This window comes from Sturnus vulgaris, chromosome Z (assembly GCF_052056855.1).
Source record: "Sturnus vulgaris isolate bStuVul1 chromosome Z, bStuVul1.hap1, whole genome shotgun sequence".
Lineage (NCBI taxonomy): Eukaryota > Metazoa > Chordata > Aves > Passeriformes > Sturnidae > Sturnus > Sturnus vulgaris.
Genome location: NC_142283.1, coordinates 52,777,668 through 52,801,337, shown reverse-complemented (window position 1 = coordinate 52,801,337; position 23,670 = coordinate 52,777,668). Strand labels below are relative to the sequence as shown.

The 23,670-nt window shown below is 36.8% G+C and overlaps 1 protein-coding gene across 2 annotated transcripts in view; it reads left to right on the top strand.

Moving 5' to 3' along the window:
- KDM4C (lysine demethylase 4C) overlaps positions 1 to 23,670 on the top strand; it is a 245,496-nt gene that overhangs the window by 161,663 nt on the left and 60,163 nt on the right. For both annotated transcript variants that reach the window (XM_088156977.1, XM_088156978.1), the window contains 2 exons: positions 6,268 to 6,323; positions 9,051 to 9,159. In XM_088156977.1, coding sequence (XP_088013103.1) covers positions 6,268 to 6,323; positions 9,051 to 9,159 — 165 coding nt within the window. The remainder of the gene's footprint in view (positions 1 to 6,267; positions 6,324 to 9,050; positions 9,160 to 23,670) is intronic.

Sequence of the window (23,670 nt, the reverse complement as noted above, 5' to 3'; positions counted from 1 at the left end):
AGTGTGGAATTAAGAAATTGTCTTAGACAAAGGCAGTATGTTTCTTTTCCTTAGTAAAAAGTAACCTTTGTTGAATTTTTTTTTCAGGAACTTATGCGGCTTCCTTCTCAACTAGTGTAAAATTTTAGCACCCACGTCTGGCCAACAGACACATACTTTTTTTAAGAATCTTTCTAGTTTTTTGTTGGCTTGTTTCTTTGTTTTGAATCTGCTGGTAGTTTCCTGTGATAGCAACTATCTTCTTATTGAAGTATCCAAGTCTCTTTTTCAGTTGCATCTGTCAAACATTACACAGTCTTTTTACTGGCTTGACCAGCCACAGCCTGCATAGTTATCCCTTTTGCAGAAGCTGTTGCAGGAGATGTTAGCTGAAGACAAGCTTTTGGTATATTTTCAGTGAGGCCTGTGAAGTAAAGGCAATCAGAAATGAACAAGATCTTAATAATTTATTGAGATAACCTGGAAAACAAGAGGTAGTTAGAGAAAAGTGCAGGATACTGAAGCTAGAATACAGACAAAGGATTGCGGAGCAGTGATGTCAGCTGCTGCTGTAGAAAAGATCCTGAAGATTATTGTCCATGTGCTACACAACTCATGGCTGTTCAAGCACATCTTCTCAGATGTGGGATAAAAATCTTATTTTGCCTGACATCACTGACGATCTGTTCTCATTGCATTTCTGAAGGGAGAACGTTACCACAAATGAAGTCACTTAGATGGGAAGATTGTGGTTTTTTAACTGACTAAGCGTCTATAAATGTAAAATGTCAAAAAAGCAAGGGACAATCTCGGTTTTTTTATGTTTATCATGCATAAAGTAAAAAGGAAAAGGCTTAAGCAGGGAATCTACTTGTTAGTTAAATGAAAAGCTCCCTAATGGCATAGATGCCAAAGAGCTGGAAGAGATTATTAGGTTGCTTATGGAAACTACATTTTAAGAGGAAATTTTTGAAATTATGTCAGGCACAGTTCAATAAGAGTAACGTATGTTTTATTTTACCCAGTCTTCCATTGACATAAGCTTAAATTTCTTTTTCATTTAACTGGATAAATGTAATTCTTTGGAGATGCTCTTTTAATTTACAGGACCTTAGTAAAGAAGAAATAGCAGTTTAGCAAGAAAGGAGATTGTGTGGTGCATGGTCATAGTTTTCAATAGTTTTCAATAAAAATAACTGTTAGATGACTTAATATGTAGCCCTCTGCTATGGCTTGGCTGAATTCTGTTGCCTTGCTGTGTCAGACAGCTTCCTGTCTCCTATGGAGACAGCTGTTGCTGAGGAAGTATGGGAATATGGAAGTGTGAAAACTGCTTTTGCAGGCGTTACTGTGAATATGACTGAGTTTTGGCAGACTAAAAAAATATTCAAAGATAGGCAGGTGTATTCATTTTAAAATATAAATGAGTGTAAACAGGCTTGAATTTTGTGTAATATTTATCCATGCAACAATAATTAATATGCAGCTATGCCTGAGTAGCAACATACCCTTCCAAAAAAGGTGATTCATCTTTTGGATGTATGTACCAAGGGAAGCATGGTTAATTCACACTGACTTGAGGTTTTTCCAGCAATTTCTTGAGGTGATTGAAGCAGAGAAGTGAGATTAGGGTTGCTGGTTGCAAAAATGTTTCCTTGAAAGCAAGGGGAAACATTTAGTCCAGAAACATTGAATGCAATATATATTGTTATAGAAAAAATGCATAATTTCTACAAAAAACCTGGGAAATTAAATGAATGTTATTGTATAGAACTTGTGAATTATATGGAGATATCTTACTTTATACAGATACTGGAAGAGAGAAAGCCTTCTTGTAATTCTAGAATGTTACGGAGATTTTTTAAGGAGATGGGCAATTTAAAATGGTCTAAGATTTAATTTAGATATGTATAAAATAATATGCTTATGAAATTATTATTTAATGCAAATACAAATGACAAAATTACTTGTTTAAAGGATTTGCAAAGTAATAATGAATGAGAGATTGGATACCTTCTAAGGTGATGCTTTATAATGAAATAAATTCTTCTCCTGATTTTTACATATAGACTGACAGCAGGCACATGAGGATGCACAGACGCACTCTTTCTCTGTGAGAACACAGACCCACAGAATCATAGAAGAGTTTGTGTTGGGAGGCACCTTTAAAGGTTATCTAGTCCAAATTTACTGCCATGAGCAAGGACATTCTCAATTAGATCAGTTTGCTCAGAGCCCTGTATGACCTTGTGAAAGGTGTGTGCTGGCTTTGCACCACTTATTAGTGGTTTGTCATCAGTCTCATCTATTTTCTCTCAGGATTATTAGAGAGGCAATTGAGACGGTTTCTCGTGTTCGGACTTGGATGTTTATTATATCTTGTCAGAGAATTACAGAAAGTAAAACAGTGCCTCTAGCTCCTTGCTAGAAGTAGGAAAAATGGTTTCAACTGAGCCTGCTTCAAAGCCTTTTAAAGCTAAACAAACCAATAGCGGTTTAACACCTGTATTATTTATTCTTTTGACCCAATAATAGATTCCCATGACCCTTAGAGTAACTTTTGACTGACCAATCCAAAGGTTGCTACCTCAGTTCTGTGAAGAAGAAGGAAGAAGGAGATGAACAAAGAAAAGACACCACCCAAAATTCTCCATCTTGTCCCATAACCACCACTATACTATAAAAACCTCAAATTTAAAACCTATCACCCAGTGAAAACACACACATCTAACCCACTACACATTTGTGATTTCTAACTCATTATTCATATTTACAAGTCTTCTCCAAGGTTCCAGGTTCAGAGCAGTGTTTTCATGGGGTCTGTGCCTGGACGCACAGAAAGCTCAAAAACTCCAGATTCCTGAGATCCAACATGATCTGACCTTGAATATTTCCAGGGATGGGGCATCCATTGCCTCTCGGGGCAATCTGGTCCAATGTTTCACTACCCTTATTGTCAAAAACTTTTTCCTTATGTCTCATCTATATTTAAAACCATTTCTCCTTCTAAAATGCTTTTCCTCATTTAGTATTGAAGGGCCCTTTAAGTATTGAAGGGCCACAATGAGGTGTCCCCAAAGCCTTCTCTACTTTTCTCCAGGCTGAGCAACTCTCTGTCTGTCTTCTCTGTCTGTCTGTCTCTAGGAGAGGTGCTTTTGGAGCACTGGACTACCTAAGCAGGTCTATGTCCTTCATGGATAATAAGATGGGTAATAATTACTAGTTCATATGTCATTTCACTGCCACCCATGGCACATACGCATTTATTAGGAATATTAGTTTTTGTAAATGTCAGATCCTCTGAGTTTTCATTAATTGTAGTATATTGAAACGGAAGTTAAACTAATAGCCATATTGCCTGGATATAGGACAAAATATTGCAATGCAGGCATAATTCACAAGATAGTTTTAATGGGCTTTAAACCTGGTTTCCTACCCACACAGATTTGTTATGAATACTGGTGAAATTTGCTAGTTCTTAGGGTGCAATTTACTAGTTCTTATCTAATTGCTTATAGCCTATGTCCAACAGACAGTGAGCAAGTACCCACTAACACTTTCGACTCACCAAAGATACGTATAGGTGTTTTTTAGAGGACATGTTTGGTTCCTATAGGTCCTGCAAAAAGATAATCTTTCTATAGCTTGTAATGAGGGTATTTAGAGCTACCTTCTCTTTTGTTTGGGTGCTCTTTTCCTTTTAATTTTCCTTGGTTTTATATTTTTGTTTTTTTTTTTTTTTCTATTTTTACCCTAATGTCAAAGCTTTGTAGTTAGTAGGTAAAGATAAGACTCCTGTCTATTCCTGTGCTATTTTAGCTTAATTTATTTGTAAAATTTATTTGTAAAATTTCTTTAGGGCCCTGGATTCTCAGTCAAGTTGCATTACACAGCAGATGATCTAGTGACAGTTTTCTGTAAAAGTGAAAAATATCCATTAGAATCAGAAAAATGACATCATTTTTCAAGTAACAAATTTTGAAGCAAAGTAACCCAGGAACGTCAAAGCTCTTAAAATCTGAGCAAATACACTCTTCATTTTGCAAAGCAGAGTTGAAGTATTTTTGTGGCCAATGTTAAGAAAGTGCTCAGATTAAAAAGAATTTATGAGGGATCCCCTGAACTTTAACATTTGAAAGTGGAGAACGAAAGTTTTTCCCTGCAGAGATTTCTGGTGGGTTAGACTGATGCTCTTTTCCCCAGTCTGCAGATGTTATTCTGTGTCTAAATTGTGAAAGTTCATGCTCTGCAGAGCTGCTGTCTTGGTTTAAGACAATTTAAGGAGCTGGACACTAAAATGAGTTACCTCCTCTTAATTTCAGCCAATCTCTTTCCACCCATAAGGAATGAATGCGAGTAGATGTAAGTGAAAAATAGGAGTTTACTGACAAGCAGAACAGCATGCAAAAAAACCCCAAAACAGCAAACTAGTAAATAATCACTAAATATAAAATTGTTAAATCTCCTTTAAGGCCTGGGAAACAAAGAGAGACCCAACGTGGTGGAAATAGCATTTACAAGATGGTGCCTTGCCAGGGTACCCATGTGGCTTGAAAGACACAGGGAGAATGGCATCAGCTCTTTACCCCACGATGGTGTATTAAGTCTACCACATCATCTGGGAGACAAGGGGAAAGAAAGATGGTGGACAGAAAGAACCTTCCTGGCGAAGCAGGAACTTTTAGAGCCACTCTAGAGGCAGATAAGTGCCCATGCATGTGGCATCAGTGCCACCACCTGCTGCCTCCTCCTGCTGCCTGCTGGGCACTGCTGGTGTTGGTGTTGATGGTTTATGTCTGCCACACTGCACAAGTGTTGGAGGCAGGAGAAAAACTGGTCTGTCAGATGTGGGAGGTGACCTGCTCCCTGGGGCAGGTATACAGGGATCACTCTGAAACAGTTTTTATTGCAAAATACTACTCTTGCAAGTCCAGAAAAAAAAGCCCAACCAACTTTGCTGAAGGTAGTATCATTTTGGGCCTTTAATAGTCAGTGTTTACTTTTAGATAGGGAAATGTGATCTGGGACATATTAGGTCCCATCTTAAGGTTATTGTGAATAGAATAATGAATCTCAATTCTCTTCTTTAAAACTCTACAATAATATTAAGTAGTTAAAAGGGTATTCCATAAGAGGGTGTTCTGTTCTCTGTGGTTTTGGTTGGTAAGGCAAAATTTTTGTGCTTGAATAGCAAAGAAGATCCAACTGTTACAGGAAAGCATTTTTTTTTATGGCTAAGAAAGATGTTTTTCATAGGAAATGTAATATAGCATTCAGTTAAATTTCTGGAGACATTCGTAGTCTTCATAATTTACATTTTTAAGATAAGATCAGACTGGAGCATAACCTGAAGTTCTTTGGGGTTTCGCTTTGTTTGTTTTTTTTGTTTGGTTTGTTTGCTTGTTCTGCAAGGGCAACTTAAATGTAGGGGTTCAAAAGATATGGTCCCATACATCTATACTGTCACAGAATATCTTGACTCTATTTTGTATATTTTTCTTTCAGAAAAACAGGCAGGAAGAAAAATAGCTAATGTTCAAAAAACTTTTTTATCAGCTCCTCTGACAAGAGGACAAGAGGAAAATAAGAGGAATAAAGGGAAAGAATAGATTCAGAAATGAAGGAGAATGTAGAGAAGGAGTGAAGGGTTGGAAAGAAGAAAAGAATGTATCTGTTCAAAAGCTCAGTTTTAAGTAGAGGTAGGAAAAGCCTTATTTTTTGGCATGTTATCTGGGGACCACTGAACACCTTACCAAGTACCCTGAAAGAGATAGAGTTGTACTGAAGATCAAAGCAGTGAAGGTATACTACCTTCACTGAAAAAAGAAAAATAAAGGCAAAAGGAAAAGAAAAAAAAATTGAGCTAGATCAAAAGCTTATGGGTCAGTTTCTCAGTAACTTCTATTAAACTAACTATGTGCCATAATACTTTGCTTTACCTTTGTAAAATGTATGGCAGTTCCCAGCCTTTCTACGACAGTACTGATTAAAAGTGTTGGGGATTTTTTTCTTGTTTGGTTTTTTTGGTGTTGATTTTGTTCGGGCTTTTTATTACGTTTCAAAGGGATTCTGTCACTATATACGTAAGTAATACTCAAATACATTTTTTCTTTAAGTTGTATAAGTTTTTTCTCTTTTTGTTACTGTATCCTTTTCTTTCCCTGTAAGGAAATGTAACACAATAATTAATTGCATAACCAGTTTGCTTATCCTCAAGATCAGATGAATGGAACTGATTTGTAAACCATTATTAAAGCTCCCTTTTATCTACTCTATTTTTATTTTTAGGAATGTAGTCTCTGCAATTTGAGAGGTGGTGCATTAAAGCAAACTACTGACAAAAAGTAAGTAATATATTCTTAGGACTGTATGTGTTTATTTTAAACTTAATTTCCAGTTGATACTCATGTGCAAAGCGTTTGCAGCCCTAATTACTTGACAGTGTCCCTTTAAGGTGAATCGCTGTAGAATTAAAATTATTTCTATTGAAATGTGGCACTGGCAGTTTATTAAATAGTTAGATAGTAAAACGTGCATTTGTTTTAGTGTTTGCACACGCTTGCTTGTTCCAAATTTAAATCTGCTGGCCTTTGTGCAAAGAAAGTAAATGCGAGCTCATTTATCATTTTTTGCATATCTTCTCAAACAGCAAAGTATATTTTCTTCTTTGCTTCTGAAAATTACAGTACAATACTTTTGAATTTCTAAACCCAGTATTTTCAATTAATTAATTTTAATGATATTGAAAAAATGTTCAATTCTGAAGTTGTTTTTTTTTTTAAAGCACTTCTAGCACAACTGTCAAAAATAGTTTTGTTGCTGGCATCATGTTATTATTGCATCTGGGTGACAGAACAATATAGCAAGTAATCCTAACAGCTAAAGTGTAAAATGTTGCAGTTTAATACTTTTCCAAGCCCAATAATAGTCTTTATACATTTTGAATAATTTCATAATTATTAACTTATCTTAGTACCTTAGAAATATCGTGTAGACCTCATTCTTTCATGCTTTGGAATGCAGTGGTAAGACATGATCTAGGTACAACATTACTTTTCACTTACCAGGAAGGAATTTATCAGTGGTTTGCAACTGATTTAATGACTCCTGTAAGTCGTCCAGTTAGGAGAAGGTTTTATGTTTAACTCTAGCCATATCTTGCCTTCAGAAAAAATTATTGCAGCCATTTTAATAGAGATTTTTGCCATGAAAATTCTCAACTGAGTTTTAATTCTGTTTTAAATTCCCTTAAATTTGCTGCTTGGTTTACTTGCTAAATAAAAAGAGAGTGACAAAAATATTATCTCAGTAGAATTTATCATTCCCACTTGATATTTGCTGTTGGTAGGTTCCATGTTGCATCTTAAAAAATACATATATTTTTTTAATATCAATTCAATTTTTAAAAAAATGTCTCATAAGAGATACTAAGAGGAAAATCTACAGAGGTTTGCATAAAATAATTTTTTTGCATAATTATATATAAGGTTTTGAGGCTTACATTCCATCACTCTCTACGTTAGTTTTACAGATTTATGAAATGCGATTTCTGTAAAAGCAGTTGAACTCTGTTTTTCATGTTTCCATAACACCTTATAGTTGTTACACATTGTGGAATTTTTAATCTGTTTTTCAGCATTAACTATAATTTCAAAATCTTGAGTTTTCAGAAAATATGTTACAGTTGCATCTTTTTTCTCTAACAGCTGTGAAATCTAACATGCATTCTCTTTGCTCCTTCTTTACTCTGTACGTACTAGTTAGAGATATAGGAAAAGCATGTTGTACTTTTAAAAGCTAATGGATCACACTGGTATGTGTGCATGCAGTAAGCAGTTTGCCATATAGGAAGGCTGAGGTTCCTTCTTTTCAGCAGAGAACACCAATTGTTTTGAGTCTGTTAGTTGAGAGATGTTAGAGGATGAAGGTTTAGTTCAAGATTGATTGAAGAGGCATTTTATTTATGGCATTTCTGTCTCACAAAGATTAGATGGTAAGACAATGTGGTTTAGCAGGTGGGCAGGTCACAAAGAAAAGAAAACAGCTGTTACAAAAAAAAGTGTTTTAAAAAGTCTCAAAACGAGATTCTTTTCTGTAAGTTAAAACATGAAGAAGCTGTCACCATACTAAAAGGATGGATCTGTGCTTTATCCATTTTTATTTGGGCTGAACTGTATAATTTGCTAATTGATATGTAATCTTTATGATGGAAATGTTTTCCTTTATTCATATTTACTTCTTGTCTACCCCAAAAAGATTTTAGAAGTGGCCTCAGAAGGCTGCTCTTTATTGATAAAAGTGCATTAGCTTTTCTTTTGCTTCAGGAAATATAAAGTTTCAACATTGATTTCAGATTTTTTAAAGTTTCTTTTAGCTTTTCTTTTTTTGAGATTCATGTATCATGAGGATTTGGAGTGCTTTCTGATGCATATAGGAAGCATGTATCTGACAAACCTCCTGACATTGCATTGAAGTCTTAAATGTAACAATGGTATTAGGCACTTGCAGGTGCTTTTGCTACTGAAGGAGATCCAGTTTATGCTGGGCATTGCACTGGTGGCTTGATCACTTGGCTGCTTGGATTCTGTTGTATCAGAAGACAGAGTCCTTGATATAATTTGCATTTCCTTTTGCATTTTGATAGATACATGATTGATTGTAATCACATTTGTTGTGTAAGAATAGTTTCTCAGGTCTGAGTAATGTTAATAATGAGTAATAGATACTGGAGATGATAAATTACACATGAACCAAGTAGTGTGGTGTTTATGTATGTACCTGAATAGCACACCTACAAAAACTTATTACTTAAATAAAAAGTAAAACATGCTTAAAAATTGTTGCAATAAAACCTCAGTCCGAAATTTTATTGACACAAAGTGGTAGTGTTGCAAGGTTTTTTAAAATGTGTCAATGAAGCTTAAGAAAGCCTAATAAGGAAGTAACTACAGATGAGTACCTTTAAGAAAACCAAACCAAAAGCAAAAGCCAAATACACGGCAAGCAGCAACTTAAGCACTTGTATTTCTATGAGTTTTTTGGTGGTGTTTTTGACTTGCCACTTTTCACAGGTGGGCACATGTAATATGTGCAGTTGCCATCCCAGAAGTCAGATTTGGTAATGTCACAGAGCGTACTCCAATAGACGCTAGCAGAATACCTTTGCAAAGATTAAAATTGGTGAGTAGTATATTAATATATGCTCCATATATGCATTGCTATTAAGGTGTTACAATATTTGAAATGTATTAAAAATCTGAATTGTGATGGTTATTGCTGGGTAAAGAGCAGTAAGTTATTTTTAAGGTAAGAAATAAATAACAAGAGTTTTACCAAGATGGTCCTTTTGAAAAATAACGGAAGTTCATTAACAGTAGTAACAGTCTTTGGTGTTCTATTTAATTCAAACTTACTCCTCCTCAAGAGAAGAATAACAAACTTGACCAGTATCAACTGTGAAAGTTTAAGTTTTGGAGCTGTATTGGTGATGAAATCCAAAAAGACAGGGAATAGTACACAGTACATATTTATGAGGTCTTTTTATTATTGATTTTTACCTAGACTATTTATGAAGGTGAAAGGATGCACGATCTGTTTGTTTTACATGGTATCTCTGCCATCAGGGTACTGAAAAATACGCATACAATAAATCACACATTAAACAGTGTCATTCAGGAGCACTGATGTGCTCAAGAAGAGGATATGCACAAGTGCAAAATGTGGGTTTTTTGCTATATTATATTATATTATATTATATTATATTATATTATATTATATTATATTATATTATATTATATTATATTATATTATATTATATTATATTATATTATATTATATTATATTAGCTTAATTTTGTCAGTGTGTGCATGACTGTGATGTTGTCAGATAGAAAGAAAGTTATTAGTGGGCCATTCAAAGTCTTAGAGGAAATGGAAGTTTTCTGGATCACCTCACACTGTTTCCAGTATGGTTCTTGGTCTACCTTACCTTGTACTCACTTACTTTGAATTAGTAATATTTTCACTCTATTTATACTTTATTTTCATTTTACTCTATTCATTATTTTTCGTCCTTTGTAGCTGTATGTCTAAATATGGAAATACAACTTGGAGTGCTTTAAGATTGATAGCCTGTCCTTTAGGTGGTAATCTGTTTTGAACTTCTGTTTGGACTTTGAAAGAAAAACTGGTTTTTTTGTGTCCTTTGAAAAAAATTTAAAAGACATATGTAGAGATTGTATATATATAACATAAAAATATAAAACTACTTGAAAATGGTTAATTTAAGAGTTGAAAACAGAAATCATGGAAAAATTGTTGGGAGCAACCTCCAAGATAATCAAGTCCAACCTTTGACTGAATAACACAAAGCCTACTGGGCACACCTTATCCCAGTCTGCCATATCTGCTCATTTTCGGAACACTTCCAGAGATGGTGATAACATCCAGTTTCCCTGTGGAGGCTGTTCCAAAGCTTAACAATGCTTTCAGTGAAGAAATTTCTCCTGCTGTTAAAACTAAACTTCTTTGGGACAGTGTGAGGCCATTATGTCTTGTCCTGCTGTTTTTCACTTGGCAGAAGAGGCTACCACACCCTCGTTTCAGGCAGTTGCAGAGGGTGATAAGGTTCCTCCTGAGCTTTCTTTTCTCCAGGCTAAACAACCCCAGCTTCCTCAGCAACTCCTCACAGGACTTGTATTTCAGACCCTTCCCCAGTTTTGCTGCACTTCTCTGGATATGCTTGAGCACCTCAATATCCTTCTTGGATCACATGTGTGGCCTCAGCAGGGTGGAGGACAGGGAGAATATCCCTGGCCTGGTCCTACTGGCCACGCTACTGCTGGTACAGGCCAGGATGCCACTAGTCTTCTTGGCCACCTGGTCGGGGCATGGACAAGACACAGTGCTGGGCCTTGTTGAACCTCACACCACTGGCCTTGGGCCATGATCCAGCCTGCCCAGATCCCTCTGCAGAGCCTCCCTGCCCTCCAGTACATCAACTTTCCCACTCAGCTTGGTGTCATCTGCAGACTGACTGAGGGTGCCCTTGATACCTTTGGCCAGGTCATAAAGTTGTTAAAAATAAGTGGTCCTCATTCTTGGGGGACACCACTTGTGACCAGCCACCAACTGGATTTAAATTCATTCATTCATTCATTCATTCATTCATTCATCACGTGTTGAAATGTATTCTGTGGATTGTCCATGACTTAAACACTGTAAGACTAACAGGAAAGCCTTTCAGAAAAGGCTTGAATTATTTTTAAATTACTGATTATGAAGGTGTGCAGCCAATGTTTCTGAAATTACAGGATTTACATACCTAGTTTATTTCTGCAGAATATGAAGCAATTATGTTAATCAATTATGAACAGTTGAGGAATTTTTAGATTTTCTTCTAATTTTTCCTTCAGTGGATATGATATTGCTTTTAGACCTTAGTGCTTTTTCAATTCTTGATGCCTCCTTCAATATAAAATGATATTGAACCGCTTGTATTGTATAAAGCTGTATATGAGCCTGTGGTGTCCTGCAAATATAACAATGTTTAGAAACAGAGTATTTGCCTTCCTTAACACTGTTTTTTAAAGAAGAAGAGTTTGTGTATTTGTGTGGAATGAGTGTTGTGAGGAAGGAACTCAGCTGAATACAGTAGAATTGAGAGGCAGTTACTTTATGACTGTTACTTTATAAGTCATAAATGTAGTAGTGCTGCAGGTAGAAGAGAGCCTTTCTGTGAGGGAAGGAAGCACTAGAATCCTGGATGGCTCATTAAACCTTATTATTCCAGGATTTAATTTCTGACATTAAATTTATAATGAAATAGCTAGATTTGCATTAATTTGAGGGAAGTAGGCAGTTTCTCCATTTCAGAAGGCTGTGTAGGTGATGTAATGCCTATAGACCAATAAAACATTGCTTCTTGGATAAAGGAGTAGAAGAAAAAAATCTGCCCTAAAATCACCAGCAAGGTGTCTGCTTTTAAATTCTTGATTTTGTTGCAAATAAATTACTGCATGTGATGATTTTACTCTGGTCTGTTTGAGAGTGAACACCCTAGCTAAACTGTGTTTCCTGAATGATATATGATATTATGTCATTCTGTGTTTTAATAATAAAAACGAATATGTGTCTGTACACGTACATATACCTATGCATATATGTATACTTATACGTATACATAGTAGAATTTCGTGGATACTTTTATTTTCTCTTAAACACTGTATATCAGGTACCTCTTGTAACATATTTCTCTTAGTCCTGGTTTAGGGCAAATTCGGGAGGAGACCTCTGAATGGGGTCCCTCTAGGAAACACATTCAAGCAGTCCCTCCTCCATCTGGTTTGGGGAAATATTTCCTTGGAGAGAAGTGGGGAAAAAACCTGTTTATTTAACAGGCAAAGCATTTACCAACACAAAAACCGAGCAATACTAAGCAGCAAAACCTCTCTCTGCTCTGAAGAGACGACAGGTTCAGCAGGGTCCCTTCCGTGGGTCGCAGCCCGGCTCACTCAGGCTGTTCTCAGCCCCTCCGGTGCTGGGAAATGCCCCAGGCCAGGCCAGGCCAGGTGGGACACAGGTGTGAGCTCCTGCTGCTCCTCTGGGTTTTCAGTCCAGAGCAGGTTCGAGCAATTCCAAGAAAAAGGAAAAAAAATCCACAGTCCAGGGAGCTTCTCTGCCTCAGCTAGCCAGAAACTAACCAAGAGCAAAGGAGAGCTCTCTGCTGCTGTCCACTGCTGACAGCACGGTCTGTGAGAAGGATGTGGGGGAGCCAGGGCAGTCTCTGATAACAAACTCTGCACCTCTTCTCTCTTCTTTCACTCCTGGAACCAGTCTTAAAGCTGCAGAACTCAATATTTAACACTAACAGAACAGACGATTGGGGATATAAGCATCATAAAGTCACCCCAAGACACTCCTGTTTCCTAAACATGGGGTTTCTACTTCTCTAAAGAGTTTGCTGCCAATAGCCTTCTGTGTATGTTCTAGGTTTGTGTATATCTGCCACATTATTCTCAATTCAAACATGATCTTTAAGATAGTCTTCACTTCTGACTGTTGATGCTACAGAATAAGGTCTCATACCCACTGGCACTGAATATTTTTCCTCAGGGGAATCCCAAGGATTATATGCAAATTTATTCATTCTCTAGGAATTCCTGCCTCTTCTTTTCTCCACTCAGCCCCACTTAATCCTCTAGCCTTTCATTCCTTTTCATTACCATTTTTTCTATACCTGAGAGTAGACAGTTGATACCATCTGCATTGCTGTTAATTTCTGTAAAAGCACACAAAAGTTTTCACACCTGGGAATATGTGAGCAATTGATGCTGGTCAGTTTTGCCCTTTGAAATTTTAGGGACTGTCAGTGGTGCTCTTCAGCATCCAATTCCAGCTTCATAGATATCCTATTTGGTAGATTAAGGACACCTTTATTCCTCTCTCTCCATCATTCAAGCCAGAGAGTTACCAGAGCAAAAGAAAGCTTTGTACATAATTTCTTGATATTGAGTCTTCATAAGGATTAATTAAAAAAAATAATTTTGAGACTATTTTTGTAATCTCTTTTGTGATAAAGCATGAGGTATGTAATAAATAAATGTGGCCTTCCCTACTGTGTCAGCTCTCCTTAACAAAATTTAGAGTGTGGTTTGTTAATTTTTTTTTTAATGAGCAAAAGACAGTGGAAAAAACATATAAAGGAATAGATTAAGTTCTAGCATGCAGCCATACCAAAATTAGATACTATACTGTAGGAGCAAATGGTTCTAGTTGTTTGAAACATTTTCTATTCCTGTCCTCATTCTTCCTCCCCCCTGAAGTAATAAGCAGCCCAAATAAGAAGAATATCTACTATTTTCAGAGATCTGTAGAGGAGGACCTGACATTTTCTTTAATGTAGCATCTACAATGAGACAGCAAAGGAAGTTTGCATTTTTGGAAACAAAAGCCAATGTTTAGTTTTTTTACAAATTAAAAAACATCTGTGCAAACATGAACATATTGGTAGGTTTCTTTTTATTGCTTAGCTGGTCAATGTAGTGATTGCTATTAAATAATTTCAGCTCACTAGAAATTTTGGCTTAAAATCAGTGTGTTTCCTGTCAGTCTTGCTACTATTAAATATTCAAGATATACTAATTTCTTCCAGAGTAAAACTCAGTGTTTGTATCATACATGTAGTTTATAGATTTAAAATTGTTTTATTCAGCTATTTCATGTTTTCAAATTACTGGGTTGTTACAGCATGCCAGCATGTTTTCGTAATTCTCTAGCTTTTTCAGTGCATTATGTGTCATGTACCATCACTGCTGAAAACTTACATGACAGTGAAATTTTCATTACAAATTAAAACCTTTGAATTTTTTTCCTGAATGCAAGTAGAAAAAATAAATAGATTTGGGTGCTTTGTTTTTATAGAGGAAGAAAATAATGTGATATACTCTGGTGAAATTGCTTCTATTTTAGGGGTATAAACCCATGATATTGTTAGACATTAGCTGACTTCTCATGCAAAAGCAAAAGACCTCCTAGGCGACCTTAGTGTTGAAAGCATGCCACAAGGGTGCTATAACCTGTGGTTTCTCCACATTATGTCTGTGATTATACATTTTCTCTCTCTCTTTTTTCCTCCTAAATATATGTGAGTGGAGAAATTAGATTATCCTGCTCTCCTTTTGTCAGAGTCAGGCTTGCTTTCTTTATTTTATGATGTTCACATCCATCAGACACTTTGAGTTCAAATAGCCATGTGGAATGACAATTTGTCATCACCAAGATAGGAAAGAAATAAGTTGAATATAGACATTTTAAGTTTGGGTTCTAAAAGGAAATGGCTGAAGGGATATACTTACCTTATCACACATTATAAAACAATATTTTACATAAACTACAGTATGCTAGGTGATTTGTGGACACATAGTTCAGCTGGTTTCTGTTCCAGTGGTCTTCAAGTTTAGTGGCAGACATGAGCTAGTGTGAAAACAAGAAATACACAAATGCTAACTTAAGTACTTTTAATCGCAGTGAAGATGTTAGGAGCAGATACAAGAGAGGCAATGTTGCTAAGAAGTGATGGAATGCAGGGGCACCACTTGAAATTTGTGTACATGTAAATGCATAATTTTAGCTAATGACAAGTTGGAGGAAGTATGTAATTTATAGAATTCATATTGTGAATGAGTGTGGTGTCAGCTTCCATCCCAATGCTGTTAAACAGCATCGAAGAGTTTACCCAAAGCAGAAAAAGCTTAGGATTCCAGCTGAGTTTAGTTTTATTTAATTTATTTTTTCCTTGTACCATTTGTCTTTAAGTCTCCAGGAGAAGCTTGGTGTATGCTTATGCTTTTAAAATTCCCTTTTTCCTTCACTATTTATATGTATGGGGCTTTGGGTCATAGGAAACAAACTCGATTTCTTTGTGTGTCAAAGTCAATGATAAAACTCAATTTTACTTTGGGAAGGGAAAAGCTTTTCCCCAAGTACCTAGATAGTCTCTGTTTTCAAAAGACTGTTAATTACTCAGCTGTAATTATAAATATGAATTATAGCTGCATAAAAAGTCTCTGGAGATGAAAATTCAGACTGACCTCTCAAATATCAAATCAGCCTTTGAAAGAAAGTGCTCTCTTGTCTGGTTTTCTGTTTTAATAAAACATGGGGCTTAAAACTAGAATTAAATGAAAGCCCATGCTTGTATATGGCCAAATAATTCAAGCCAACAGGAGTATTGAACGTAGTGTCTTTCAGCCTTGCCAGGCATGTGACTTATAATGAATGTAGACCTTGTAAGTGAGAATGTTTAAATGTTTCATCAATTACAACAGAAATACTTAAATAGAATCATTAGCATCTGTTCCTAGACTTATGTATTTTGAGATGTCAGCTCTAATATCATGATTTCACTAGAATATGTATCAACTTCAGTAAAATATCTTATCTCCTTTTGGTATTTTTTATGTTTCAAAATGCTTGGGTATTGGATTGACTTTGTCTTGACAGGCAGTAACTGCAATGCTATACTGAAACATGCACATGCGATGCCTTTGTTTCTCTATCTGTAGAGTTTCCTATTATTTTTATACTTGAAATACTATTTCTCCAACAAAATAGAGGTAGAAAATGAGTTTTGGAATAGCTGAAGTTGCCCTGAAGCTTTTGATGACCTCAGATTTGTATTTGACAAGTGAACCGAGTATAACCACAAGTGTACTCTGACTAAAGAACATTATTTTGAAAAGAAATCTACAGTGTGATGATGACTGATCTACAGGCCTTTTAGAATCTGGCTGAAGCCATAAAGGTTTTTTAGAAGGCTGTACACTTTAAAATTTGCACCTGAAGGCAAATAATAGTGAGCTTGAAAGCTGAAGATTATGGTATTGAAAGGTACATCAATTCTGAAAATGTAGAGTTTTCTCAGTGGTATGGCACTGAAGAATGGAATCAAAGCAAAAATTTGTATGAGCTTTAAAAAAAATGGGTGCATATTCTCCTGTATGTCATTCTGTTTTAATGATTGAAAAAGATTAAAGACATTTGAGGACACTGCTCATCTTCTCTGTTCTAATTTGTAATGAAATTCATTTGTTAAACTGTAGTGAGCTAGTAGAACTATTGCAGCTGTGTTTGTGAAAAAGTAGAGAAGCACTTGCGGTGATGTATACCAGTGTTGCTATGTGTTTCTGGTAATACAAAGAAGTATTGATTACTTTTCAGTCTTTCCAAAAATATTGCTGGAAGGGCCATTGAGTAGAATCGTTATGCCATAGATACAATCACGTATTAACTGGATCATTGCACACATTCACAGGCAATGGGATCAAAATAGACAGACATCTTGAACCAGATTTTAAGATATTTCCAAATTGTTTTATAACAGTTAATGAAATAGCTTTTAGTAATAGACTTGATTTAGAAAGTTTTAAAATAAAAATAATGCGGTAGTTGCTTATTGCAATATACAATTTATTAAAAATGTAGTGACTCATTGCCATCATGTGCAAAATAGATTTTACTATATATGATTTAGTCACAGTGTTCATAAGATTTTTAATAAGGATATTAAAAGAATATGGTTTGCTGGCTGTATAGTACTTACTGTCAGAATAATGTGTAGATCCTATTGCAAACTGTCAAGTTTGTATCTTGCAGTGGTACAGTACTATCAAGTCTTATGAAAGATATGGCAAATGTTAGAAATGCATTACTATAAATAATGTCTGAAGACATGAACAGAAAGAGACATAAACATGCCTGCTGTTATAAGTGTAGTAACTGTCAAGGATTAAATGTGTCCAGTGTATGCAGAATTTAGAAATCTGGAGGAAGAAAACTGGCACCCTTTTTCTTTGTATCTGTAAGAAAATAATTTGCAGACACCATAATCCAGGAAAATTGATCTCTGATTATTACAGGGCACAAGTTATGTGCCTGGTTTTTGTTTGTATAGTGATTGAATACATACCATATTTTTAAATGTAAATTAAAACTGAAAAAACCTTCCCATAATTTTGTATCACATCTCTGTTCAGGCTAAGGACAGTCCCCAGTACCAATACAGGCTGATGGATAATAGATTGACAGCAGCCCTGAAGAGAATGACTTGGGAGTACAGGGGATAAAGCTGGACACAAGCGGTCAACGTGCACTTACAACCCAAAAAGGCAACAAGCCAAGTGCATCCTAGGCTGCATGAAATGCAGCATGGCCAGCAGGTCAAGAGAGGGGACTGTGTCCCTCTACTCTGTTTATGTGAGAGTACTCCCAGCTGGAGTATTTCATCCCGTTCTGGCGTTTCTCAGCACAAGAGAAAATAATAGACCTGTTAAAAATGATCAGAGAGTTGGAGCAACTCTGCTATGAAGACAGGCTGAGAAGGCTGAAGCTTTTCAGCCTGGTAAAAACTTACTGAGGCCTTTTAATACTTAAAAGGAACTTCTAAGAAAGACGGGGATGGATATTTTTACCAGAACTTGCGGTGACAGGACTACTAGCAAGTGTTTTATACTGGAAGAAGGTAGATTTAGATGGGATACAAGGAAGACCTTTTTTCTTACACTGAAAGTGGAATAATGCTGGAGCGAGCTGCCCATGGACCTTGTGGGTGCTTCATTATTGGAAGTGTTCAAGGTCAGGTTGTATGGGGCTTTGAGTAACCTGGTCGAGTGGCAACGGGGCTGAAACTAGATGATCTTTAAATATCCCTTCCAAAGCAAACTGTTCAAAGATTCTGGAGGACATGAAACAGACTTTGAGACTTCCAAGGAATAAAAGAGTAATGAGGTGGTCACCCACTGATATGTGAGGAACTGTTGGGTTTTTAAAAGTGTGTATATAGTCAGTAGCACAGCAAAATTTATTCAAAAGTGCTTTAGACGTACATATAATAAAACTGTAAATTTCTAGAAGATTGAATAATACAACTTTATGGTGTCGTAAATGCAACTGGTAATAATTGCAGTGATGCTTCAGTTAAAATCACCTTACTCCGGATAGAAAGGTGATGGATTATGATTATGGAAAAAAATGTTCTGTTATAAATATACATTTTTAAAATAATATTTTCCCTTTCTGAAAGATTCCCTTATTTAAATTTTTTTTAATATTCACTTTCTTCCAGTCAGTGGGCACTTTCCCTGGTTGCTGTGACTTTTCAGATATGATGGAATGTGGCTTGGCAACTGCATCAGCCAGTTCTATTAGAACACTGGAATGCATCTCACTGGGTCCTATGGACTTGTGTATGTTCAGGTCCCCCTGGTGGTCTTGAACCTGATCTGCTGTTACACTACGAATGACTTGAATTCCCCAGTTCTTCTCTTGAGGTTTAGGGACTTCAGAGATGTGGGAAGAGTAATTACTAACACTGAAGCAAACAAAATTATTGAGTACCTCACATTTTCTTTAATCTTCTATTTCTGACCAATGTGCTTATAGAACCCATTTTTTGCAATTTTTTTATCCCTTGCCAAATTCAGCTCCAATTTATGCTGGTTTGAAGGCAAACCAGCAGAAGATCTCAAGTCGGAACTGCGATTTAATAAGAAAATTGAAATAAAATGCAGTAGTACAAACACACTGACAAAGTCAGAATGTAGCCTGACATCCTATTAGTCAGGATGTTGGTAGCAGTCTGATTGAATGGTGGCTGCAGTCCTCCTGGAGTGACAGATGTGGTTCTGTTGAAGCAGTAGTGCTGTAGAAGGGTGTGGTTTTCCTCTGAAGGTCCATTGGTGATGTACAAGGGTCTGGTTTTCCTCTGGGAATCCAGTGGAAAATCCAGTGGTTTTCTGAATCTCAGATTATATTCCGGTAGGAATGTTTGGCTCCTCTCCCTGGGTGGAGCATCTCCCAATGGGATGATGTAATTTTATCAATCACGCAGTGAGACTCAATGGCCCATTAACAGATGATATTGCCCTGAATAGAGGATGCGTGGTGGAAGAGATAAAGAAAATTGCCCCACCTGATTTTAACTGGTAGTAATAGAATACATACTTTTGGTTACATATTGCATTGCAACCTAAAACAAACTTTATTTTTTCTAATCCTGTCTCACCTCAACCAGGCAGCACTTCCCTTTTCTTCCCAGGGTACCTATCCCTGATTCCACACCCAGTGCTTTTCCTTCTTGTATTTCACTTTGTCCAGGAGGTCTTTACAGGGCCATGCTGCTCTGCTGCCTTCCCTACCTGAATGCTCACTGGTGGAAATTGAGAGATCTTGGGCTCTAAGAAAAATTTCCTCAAAGATCTGAGAGTTCTATCCCACTCCTTTTTCCCCTCTGTTCAGTTTTCCAGAGGGTCCCATCCTTATTCCTTAAATAACTAAAAGTTCAGGCTTCTAAAATTCAAGATACTGACTTTAACCTTTCTTTGGCCCATAACCCTTGAGATCACAAATTCCACCAGGGCATGACCACTTCAGCCCAGGCAGCCACTGATCCTGACCTCTCCAGTTAGTTAACCTGTGATGGTAAGCAGCAAGTGCAGTAACTCTTCTCTGTCACCTGGGTTAAGAAATTTTCCTTGATGCTCTCCAGGAGTCTCCTGGACTGCTTATATCTTGCTGAGCTGCTTTTCCAGCAGGCGTCAGGTGACTGTCCTGACAAATCCCTGCAGCTGGATCAGAACCTTGCCAGAGTGATGCTTCCTGCAAGTGGAGTAAGAAGGTTTTGTCAACAGGGTCCCCTCAGTTGAGCTGGGCAATAAACACAAACCATGAGATTTCCTTTATTGGCTTGGCTTCTGATTTTCAACCACAAGCTGTTCATTTGACCTGTTCATTGCTGTTTTTCAAAGAAAGGTTTGTGCAATCAAGTCCATAGAAAGAGCAAATTGCATGCCCCTCCTTCCTTGTCTGAACCTTCTGACCAGTTTGTAGCTGTCAATTGGAGTGCTCCAGTCATGTGATTTGTCCCACCGAGTTTCAGTGTTTGGGATTAGACCATAGCTTTCCATTTGCACAGTCACTTCTAGCCCCTTCTGCTTGTTACTTATGCTGCATACTGTTTCATAAATTTGATGTATTTTAAGGCTAGAATGATGACTAATCGATAAATTAATTACTTGGACAAATAATTGGAAATAGTTCAAAACTCAGTTCAGTGAGAACTTTTAGCTTTCAGCAGTTGAATTTGGATTTTTAGTACTTTTAACTATTTTTTTCCTGTTATTTCCCTACTTAAAGTGCTCTGCCCCAAGGCATTTCTGTGATGATCCTTGGAACATTACTGTGAGACCTGTTCCCTGAAGGGAAAAAGGTCCATTTCAGGTTATATGCTTGAGAACTTGTCTTCATGAACAGATGCTGGTTTTCCTTTAGGAAGCTGCCTGCTATTTGAAATAATATTTGTAAGGAGCTGCTGAAGAAAGTAGTACGTTGATTTGCACAGCATATTCTGAGGATTTAAAGTAACTCAAGTTAATGTTAATTTTAAAGAGAAAAAGTGATGGCTGAGCTGCTGCCTGGGGTTACTTTTTTTTCCCATTAGCTGAAGTAGCTCTCTGTGAGCTTGCTATATATGCAGTTTCCCAGAAAAAGGATAAGGTATCAGTTTTAGATAAAGTTTTATTGGTGGAAAAATGGCACAGTCTTTTAGATACTAGCAATTTGTCCTGCCTTCTTTTACTGTGCAGCTTTTAAAACAATTTATTTCATGCTGCTGTTTTGTTTGGGATTCCTCTGTTACCAGGAGAGAGTATGGTGTCTTAGACAGCCGCCACAGCTTGCACTAGAGACAAGTCTCTTAAATGCCCCAAATGACAGACAACACCATTTTGTTTCTGAAGAAGTGGCATATTTTCCCGGTACATGTAGTGATATGAGATCATTTGCTAGGCACATCCAACATGTTTAACCGTGTGGTCTTCAGGAATGACTCTGTGTTGTTTTCATTACCAGCAAGCATTACATCTGTCTTGTCAGCTCTGAACTTAAGCAGCTTACTTATTCCTTGCACCTTATCACAGCAGGGCACTTGGCAAGCTGAGAGACTGCACTGCCCAAGTCTGACAAACATAAATCTTAAAGCAATGTCAACATCATAAGGATGGCACTGCAGCCTACATCATCTTCCAATTTGTCCAGTAGCCTATATTTTACAGAGTGACAGTATGACAGAAAATTCTCTTGGTGTAGAATCAATGTTATTGTCTGCTTTTTCAGCAGAATAGGAGGGGGCTGTATGAGAAGGTTTCATAATAAAATAATGCATAGATTGTCATGGAGCTCATAAAATGAGTAATGAATATGTTAACTTCATAATTCAGAAAATTTAACTTTATGAAACTGGACTGATACAAGGGTATACACACACAAGCGGAGGCTGTAGAAAATATCCTGGATTTGAAAATTCATATATTCCACTGCTTTTTGCACATCGGAGCGTTAGTAGCAGACATGTTCTTGATCAAGTTTACATCAGCTTGTAAATAAAGAAGCCATTGCAAATACGAACTTTGTTTTATAGACCTTCTTATCGTGAGGAAGAGATAATATATAGGACCCTTAGTCTTCAGCATGGTGTTTCATGTTTATTATCCCCTTAATAGGAAGGTAGCCATCTACATTATTTTTCCATGTTAAGGCAACATATTCTCCATGGAAATGATGGCTGTAGAAAGAGAGCGGAACATACAGCAGAAAAGTTCATAGTACCTGACTGTCTGATATTCAGCTAACCATCTGGTCTATAGCTTGTTGGTTTTCTTCTACAGTATTAAAAATAAGTTCCTTGGTGATAAAGGAATTACAGTTTTGCAGTAGGGCAGAACTTACATGATTTTGGAGAAATTCCAGATCTCTGACTGAGAAGGCTTGACTTATATTGCAGATGTCCTTTTGGTTGTGAACCCTTTGCTTTTTGACTATCATGGAAGAGTATTTCTATCCTTGTGAGAGGTGTTTGCTTTTTATAACTGATTCCTGCTGGCTAGGTAATTTTGCTGCTGTAACACAGTTTGCAGTATAAACTTCGCATATTCAGAACTGCCTGTAATGCCTAGGCGCTTTCCAGTTCATCATAGTTTCAAGACACCCCATCTATCCGAAAAATACTGTGGTCACTATGAAAGCTGCCTTTGAGATAACTGTCATGTCTCTCTTTCTCTTAGGAATTTTCTGTTTGCAATACATCTAGTTCTTTAACTTGTCATGGTCAAAATTATCTCATTATAGCAAGTAGAAATTTGATAGTTTTAAATAGAAATTGAGAATTTGCAGCCCTCTCCTGGATATGATTTTTAGGTAAGTGGAAAATGTAGGAGATGAAGCTTTGCTGAATGTCTCTGCCATTCCTTCCAGGATCACAGAATTATTTAGGTTAAGAAAGACCTCTGAGATAATTGATCCAACCCTTGACCAAACACCATCTTGTCAAGCAGATAATGGCACTGGGTGCCACATCCAGTCTTTCCTTAAACACCTTCATGTAACTCCACCACTTCCCTGTGTTCCAGTGTTTAACAACCATGAAAGAATTTATCCTGTTCAACCTGAACCTCCCCTGGAGCAGCTTGAGGCTGTATCATCTTGTTCTGTTGCTAGTTACTAGTGGGAGAAAAGGCTGACCCTCACTTGACTACAGCCTTCTTTGAGGGAGTTGTAGAGAGTGATAAGGTCCCCTTGAGCCTCCTTTTCTCTAGGCTAAACAATCTCAGCTCCCTCAGCCACTCTTCATAGGACTTACTCTCTAGATATTTCACCAGCTTTGTTCTAGACTTGCTCCAGCTTCTCCATATCTTTATTGAAGTGATATCTTTCTTAATATAGAAAACTACAGTTTAGTTTTTTGGGTCCTGTCTTTCAGTTTGTTTGGGTGATTTCCCTGTATACAGCTGAGTAATTGTGACTAGCATACAAGCAGGTGACCTAATATTTGTATAATTCAAAGCTTTGTGCTGTCCTAGACAGCTTTTTGTAAATTACAAACATTTGTTCCAGTATTTCCAGATATATGTGACTCAGCCCTTTTTTGTCATGATTTTCAAAACAAGTGGAACAAAATGAAAACATAGAGAGTACAAGAGCAGGTAAGCAACATAGATATAAGGGAGATAAACTAAATGTTTATCCCTTTTTATCAGATTAGTATAAAAGAGGAAAATTAGGGTCAAAATCCTTGTCAACCTGAGTGTGATGAAATAGTTAGTGAGCAATCAATGGGATGGGATTATGGATGAGTCTTGGT